The sequence below is a fragment of the Drosophila mojavensis genome, unplaced genomic scaffold (genome assembly GCF_018153725.1).
Source record: "Drosophila mojavensis isolate 15081-1352.22 unplaced genomic scaffold, ASM1815372v1 contig_16, whole genome shotgun sequence".
NCBI lineage: Eukaryota > Metazoa > Arthropoda > Insecta > Diptera > Drosophilidae > Drosophila > Drosophila mojavensis.
In genome coordinates this window covers 6,013,319-6,020,430 of record NW_025318693.1, presented here as the reverse complement: position 1 = coordinate 6,020,430, position 7,112 = coordinate 6,013,319, and the positions used below count along the sequence as shown (strand labels likewise).

Genomic DNA, 7,112 nt, shown 5'->3' with positions numbered 1-7,112 from the left:
GATACTTAGCGAATAACTTTATGCAGCTTTTACATAGATTTTTATACACTAACGTAATGCATAATTAGGGTATATGAAATTCGCGCAAGTTAACAGGAGAAGGACAAGAAATACTAGCTTTGTAATATTAAAACTCTTCTTCTCCTTATGCCGGCTTCGCCTTCTACTCTGGATCTTACATTAATTACCATTCGACATGCAGGAGTTTGGAGAAAGGATGATCACACTCGAGACATAAAATACAATAATTAAAAGAAAAATTAGCATATCGAAATTGTATCTGCTTATTGTAAAGTTAATTATCACTTGATGATGATTTCCAAATAGTATTTGCGAGGCTTTATATAAAACATACTATATAATCTATAATCTATATCTATTTTCGATATTATAGCTAAATGTATTTGTACAAAACATTATGCTTAAGCAATGAAGTTGACTTTGAATTGTTGCTGCACCCGAGCTTCGATTTAAAATACAAAATTTACCACAATAAGCTAAAGCCTAAAAGTATGCTCATACCTCACATAGTCTTACTTAAATAGCTCATACACTCATCACGCTCTGCCCTAGAAATATACCGACGAATCGGTGGAAACGGACAGCGACGTGCCACGCGGCGCCGCCAGCTTGGCCACCGACTGCGAGCGCTTCTCGAAGCAGCTGAACGTGTACCAGTGATCGTTCATGCCAAACTGCTCGGCGTCCTCCAGGCTGGCCGGCAGCGTGCGATTCAGTGTCTCCGGCAGCAGCAGCGTCAGGCAAGCGCCCAGGAACGAGATCACGCCGAGGATGATTTCCGGCAGCGGCGAGAACACCGAACGCGTATCCAATATGTACACACTGAGGAATGTGAAGGCATAGCCCATGACATGCACCGCGCCCACGCCCTGGCCCCGCACACACGTAGGAATCAGCTCCGTGGCGTACTGGGCGCCCGAATTGTAGGCCACCGTGACTCCAAAGCGTCCAATCACCGAGAGCGTCACCAGCACAGTGGTTGCTGTTGGGATGAGGAAGAGGAGATGAGATGATGCAGTGGAAGTAAGATGAAGTGAGAAATAATTAGTTAGACATATTTAACAATTAAGAGCTCAACATATGTCGTGTAGGGAAAATTACTAACTAACTAATTAATTAACTAAAGCTCTGGCAAAGTTTAAGTAAAAACTCAACTACGAGTTAAGTAAATAATAATAAGAAAAAGCAAAAACCAAATATTGTATTTTAGACCGTGTGCAGCTTTTTTGGGAACTGGTTTGCCAGCATTAAGTCTTGCTTCGACTTACTCTGATTGCTGGCAGTGCCTGCGGCGAAGAGAACAATGCCCGTTACCGAGATGAAAATGCCACTGAGGAGCAGTGTGATGGAAGTCATTGCCTTGCGTCCGATGCGATCTTGCAGAGCAATGATCAGCAGGCAGGCGGGCAGAATTGTGGTGGCGCTCAGTGTGAACATCAGAAATGGCGAAATGCCAAGGCCTTGGACGTTGCGAGAGACGGCATCGTAGCACAGGGTGATGACCATGCTGGGCGAGGGCGAGCGCAGAGATAGAATCAGATTGAGACTGCAGTGGGCCGAGAGCGGGCTACTCACGATTTAAAGAACAGTATGAAGGTGTTGCGGCGCAGTCGGGGCGTCTTGAAGAGTCCCAGCATGTTCTGCTTGCTCGTTTGCAAGTTTTTCTGGCTGATTTTGCAGTCCTCGATGAACTGCTCATAGACGCTGTCATCGATCTGACGGCCATTGATCTTGGCCACTCGCTTCAGACAGGCCACAGCCTTGTCGTACTTCTGCTTCGAGATCAGCCACTGGGCGCTCTCCGGCACAACGAAATAGAAGAGCGGCACCAGGCCCAACGGCAGCGCGGTGACAAGTAGAAAGGTGCGCCAGTTGCCCACGAGCACGGCTATCCAGGGCACGCCCATGGAGCCCAGGCAGTAGAAGATGCCGATGCAGATGCTCAGGCCCAGAGTGCGCATGGATGGACGCATGTACTCCATGACTGCAAGATCCAATTGAGTTGTATTTCAATTCTTCACTCTAATCCCTCCACTCACCTAGAATGTACATCATCAGAAAGTTGGCGTCGGTGGCGAGTCCAGCGATGAATCGGAAGACGCAGAAGAGCGCCAGGTTCTTGCTGAAGATTGTCAGCAGGTTGCCGAGCATGCCGATGATGTTGGCCAGGATCAGGATGGGCAAGCGACCGACTTTGTCAGCGAGGTAGCCCAGACCCAGGGTGCCCACCACGGAGCCCACGAAAAACATGGACTGGCCCAGGCTCAGCTTCCATGCATCTTGGCAAATCCAGTGCATTTCGTTGCTGAAGCTCTGGTAGCCCATGTACGGCTCATAGCGGTAGCTGTGGCACGTCGCAGGGTGGCTCGCATTGGTGCTCAGCGGTTGGCAGCTGGACTCGCTTGGTGTCGGTGCTGTCGGGTCATCCGCACACCTGAGCGTGGGAGGGATAAATATTGAGTATACGCCACGTTATTTGCTTGCATTCAATATATATACCAATACTTGGGCACGATGCTGATGATCGTCTGGGAGTAGTAGTGCATGGCCGAGAGCAAGTTGATCAGCGAGAATAGCAGCAGCATCAGCCACTGCAGTCGCCCAAAGTCGCCGCACTTCTCCAGAATTTTGTCCACCTCGAGCATTGTGCTATCGCTTCTGTGCACTGCAATCTATTCACGCTCTCACTTATTGCCTCAAGTACCTCTGTCTGCACTCTGCCAGCAGAATGAATAGCTTTATTCTCTGAACTTATCCCTGGTAAGCCAACGGCCGCACTGTGTCACACTCTTGGAATATGCCTTACATCTTACTCAATTTAATTTGCCTCAAGGTTTCTTAATTAGTGCATTCAATTATCTTTCTCTTTGTCACGTCATGACTTATCTTTGCAAATAAAGAAAAAATAAAAAAAAGTCCATAATTTAAGTTGAATTTTACTGATTGATTTTACTAAGCTGTGTGGCACAGAGGATTTGCTTTGCCTTCAATTATTAATTATACAAATTTTGCACATATTCGAAGCTCTTTCTTGATTACTGGCAACCCTTCCACTGGATTAGCTACAAATATCCGCTTTATATATACCAACTGCTCGAAAGGTTGTGACCTACGATATTGTTGCAGTCGGAACTCTGTGCTTTGTACTTGGATTGATAAGCATTTGAATTGACTTAGAGACAGAATCCCAAGATTAATATCATTGTTTATGACACTCCATCATCTAGTCAAAATATTCATCATTTGCTAATTACGAAAGGGCGATAATTTAACGAGAAAATATACTTTTTTAAAGTTATTAATATCTTACTTTAAGCTATGAACTCCTCTGCCACATATCCGATTGGAACTGACTGTAATAACACTTGTTAAATCAAGTTTATCTGCTCGGTAATACTCAAACTTTGTTACGTATGGAACTTTGTATGACTGGGCCGACTTATCGAATCGCCACATGAATAAGAAATGGTTACGTAGATCGTATTTTGCTTCTCGCACCGAAATCGACGATAAGAAACAGATTTTCTGAAACACATCTGAAACAGCTGAGGGCCGTTCGAATTGAACCCGCACTCGGGAGAGGCCGCCACAGCTGCTACGTTGATAATTCGATCAGAATACTTGAAACGCGAACTGCAGCACGCCGAAGTCAAGTTTGAAATGTCGAGTGGTCGCGCACGGACCCGGACCCGGACCCAGACCCGGACCCGGCCGACTCTCAGCCGAAAACAAATGCATTGCATTGGATGTGACGCTGTTTCGTTTGAAATAGATAAATATAGATTTTGTCCGTTGAAATTGGCGAGCTCGAAATTATTTAGCATGCGATGCGATACGTTCACAGTTATTATATAGCTAACAGTATTTATGCGTGCGTATCGGTGTCGACTCGACAATTTAATGCCGCCCACCCGCTGCATTCTTTTCATTTGCAAGCTGTCAAGGCCGAGTAAACAAGCTGCTAGCAAACCAAAAATAAGATGCAGGCATTCATTTGTTGATCTGATAATAACAATATATATATGTATATGCATATAAATGTAAAAGCTTTTCTATAAATTTTTATCATCAAGTCGAAACCTACCGACTGCAGGATACCTATTCACGGTCAACACGCTGACAGTCTCAAAATATTTCAAGACACTAATTTTTCCGATTTGCCCAATTCGTATATATATGTATGTAACTCTGATCAGAGCAATTTAAACAGTAATTTTGTTGTTAAATATCGTTTACCTGATTTGTGCAAGCTATCAATAAGTAAAACTTTACCAGTATCAAACCAATATACTCATTTCACTTGCATGAATGAATACAAAAATTAACTCATAAGGTTCGCTATTCACATTATTGGTAACTCACTTTGAAAGTCAACATTATGGAATGGAATGTGATACCTAAATCTCGCCTAGATCTTAGACGAATGGCTGCATCCTTTCGATAGGAATCGGATGATTCGTATGAGTAAAATATGCAGTACGAACTTTTCAGTTATTTTAAAAATCATTGAACTTTGCTTAGTTATTTATTTCGGTCTGCTTTTTACTGTTCCGGCTCGAAATTCTTATTCTAATGTTTGTGTTTGCTCAACTGAGTTGTCAAAATACATCCAAAAGATTTCGTGATAGTGTTCATTCGTGTCAATATAATAATATTCGTGTTTAATCAGGTGTCACTCACAGCAAATATTGAGTCAATTTTGGGTTGCCCTCCACGATTATTTAAAAGACGGTTAAAGCTTTACAAATGTGAAAATAATAGGATGTTTAAGTCACGGCACTGTTTACTAACAATCTGTATAATCTTAAGCAGTTAATATTCAGACTTTTCATATAAGAGCAGCTCGTTCGATATTCAATGAAATTACACAAATTGACTGTCAGCACACAATACATACATAGTATGTGTGTGCCCTGAAGACTGCAAAAGAAATTTTAAATTTCAGCTTAAGAACATTAAATTGTCGTCGATGAGATCTTTTCTCGCTTGGGACACAGGGAAAAGCACTGGCCAGGCTTGACGAAAATTTCCGCCTCCGCCAGGTTTTCCGGCAGCTTTCTGTAAGTCAGAAAATAAGAAATTCAAGTGAATAATTAGTATAGAGGTGAGCAGCGCACCTGTTCAGAGTTTCTGGCAGAGTTAGACAGAGGCCAGCGCCGACGAACATTAAACAGCTTATGAATATGGATGGCAAGGGCTTATAGAACTTGGCCAAGTAGATCACGTAGAAGACCAGTGAGTTGGATGCTAGGCCAACAACGTGTATGTTGGAGAGAGCTCGCCCCCGTACGCTGGTCGGTATTATCTCGGCTGCGTATTGGATTTCCGCATCGTAGGAGACCGTCACGCCGTAGCGACCCAGGCCAATCATGACGGCCAGCAGGAGCGCATTTTCCTTCGGGTCCAGGAACGCAATCAGGAAGCCCGTCACTGTGGTTATGATGCCGCCCACCAGCAGCGCGCCACAGGCCATGCCCTTCCGTCCGATGTTGTTTTGGAGCAGCAGAATGGTCCAGCCCGCTGGCAGGTAGTTGATGGAGGTGTAGGAGAACAGCTTGAAGGGCGAAGTGCCCAGCCCCTCCATATTGCGGTTGATCACATCATAGGAGAGTGTAATGATGACGCTGAATAGAAACACATCATCAAGAGCTGCCACTAGGAGCTCACCAGCTAGAACTCACGATTTCAGCAGCAGGGAGAGCGTGCAGCGTCTCAGATGCGGTGTTCTGAACATGCCCATAAAGGTGTCCTCATCGCTGGTCAGCTTGAGCTCTTCGTTGCCCTTCTCGCGATAGTACTTGACGAACTCGTCGAACACAGAGTCCTCCACCTGCCGCCCGTTGAACTTGGCTACCCATTTCAGGCACTGCACGGCCCGCTCGTACCGCTTCTTTGTGAGCAGCCACTGGGCGCTCTCGCAGATGAACAGCGGGTAGGCGAGCACCCCGAGAGCGGGCAGCGATGCCAGCCACAGGTAGTGCCGCCAATTGCCTATCCAGATGGCCAGCCAGGGGGAGGTCATCAGGCCGAAGCAGTAGAAGAAGGCGAGGATGATGTTCAGCCCAAAAGTGCGGCGCTTGGGACTGAGGTACTCGAATACTGACCGCATGTAACCGTATGTTCGTATACTGTCATACAAGACTGTAGTCGAGATACTCACCCAAAATGTACATTAGATAGTACATGGTGTCGGTGGAGAGTCCGGAGACAAAGCGGGAGAACGCAAACAGTGGAAAGCCATAGACGAACGAGGTGAGAAAGTCTCCCGATGCTCCGGCTAATGTGGCCAGCAGCAGCGCCGGCAGACGTCCAATGCGATCGGATAGATTTCCGAATATCACAGTGCCCACTACCGAGCCAATGAAGAAGAAGGACTGTCCCACGGCCGAGTGATGCGACTTGTCGCAGACCCATTTCAGCTGCAATGAATATTAGCCAATTTCGCAAAGTCTTGAGCGAGGAGTCCTGCTCACCTCGGTGGTGATGCTCTCGTAGCCCTGCTCTCGCATGAATATCCAGTTCTGGCAGTGTCCACTGCTCGCTGCGATGCCAGTGCCATTGACCACTCCCTCCAGCAGGGTGCAGGACTTGTGAGTCACGTTCGCGTATATCTGGCGAAGATCTGAGGAGTTCAGATTCTTTAGATCGTCATGGTAGCACCTAAACCAAGCGCACTATTAAATACGGCTCACGAACCGAATCTCCACGCCTTACCAGTGCTCCGGGGTGAATGTGATCAGAGTTTGCGAAAAGTAGTGCAGCGAGCTGAGTATGTTCGTGTAGCCATAGAGCAGCAGGATCACATGTTGAAAGCGCCCGAACGCTCCGCAAGTCTCTAGTACGCGGCTGAAGTCCATGTTCGCATCGGCCGGACATCTACTTACAAGTTTCATTTATGGACTGACCAAATGCGACGAGAGTTGCCGCTTAAACACTCAATCAGCGCCGTAAAATTACAAGCGAGCTATCACTGTGGCACATGTTTTACACTAATAAAAACAGCTGACCCACTTTGGCAACACAGCGTCAACTGCTTTCATATCCATGGGATGGGACTCAGGCAGTTACAATATTTTCTAGGGCATCATAAA

At 46.0% G+C, this 7,112-nt stretch overlaps 2 protein-coding genes across 3 annotated transcripts; both read right to left on the bottom strand.

Moving 5' to 3' along the window:
• Positions 1-310: 310 nt before the first annotated feature.
• Positions 311-3,730, bottom strand: LOC6573275 (organic cation transporter protein). Of its 2 annotated transcripts, XM_015166835.3 has the most exons (7): positions 3,332-3,730; positions 2,828-3,267; positions 2,521-2,738; positions 2,061-2,455; positions 1,597-2,005; positions 1,290-1,528; positions 311-1,003 (listed from the first exon to the last, which is right to left on the bottom strand). In XM_015166835.3, the coding sequence occupies exons 3-7, from the start codon at positions 2,664-2,666 to the stop codon at positions 570-572; spliced, it is 1,623 nt and encodes a 540-aa protein (XP_015022321.1). In that variant the 5' UTR covers positions 2,667-2,738; positions 2,828-3,267; positions 3,332-3,730; the 3' UTR covers positions 311-569. The 2 variants fall into 2 exon arrangements, with proteins under 2 accessions (XP_015022321.1, XP_015022322.1); XM_015166836.3 differs by having other exon boundaries at positions 2,521-2,907.
• Positions 3,731-4,530: 800 nt separating this feature from the next.
• On the bottom strand, positions 4,531-6,925 carry LOC6573276 (organic cation transporter-like protein). Its single transcript, XM_001999326.4, has 6 exons — positions 6,736-6,925; positions 6,495-6,681; positions 6,182-6,440; positions 5,703-6,120; positions 5,139-5,645; positions 4,531-5,079 (listed from the first exon to the last, which is right to left on the bottom strand). The coding sequence occupies exons 1-6, from the start codon at positions 6,912-6,914 to the stop codon at positions 4,977-4,979; spliced, it is 1,653 nt and encodes a 550-aa protein (XP_001999362.2). The 5' UTR covers positions 6,915-6,925; the 3' UTR covers positions 4,531-4,976.
• Between the last annotated feature and the right edge of the window lie 187 nt (positions 6,926-7,112).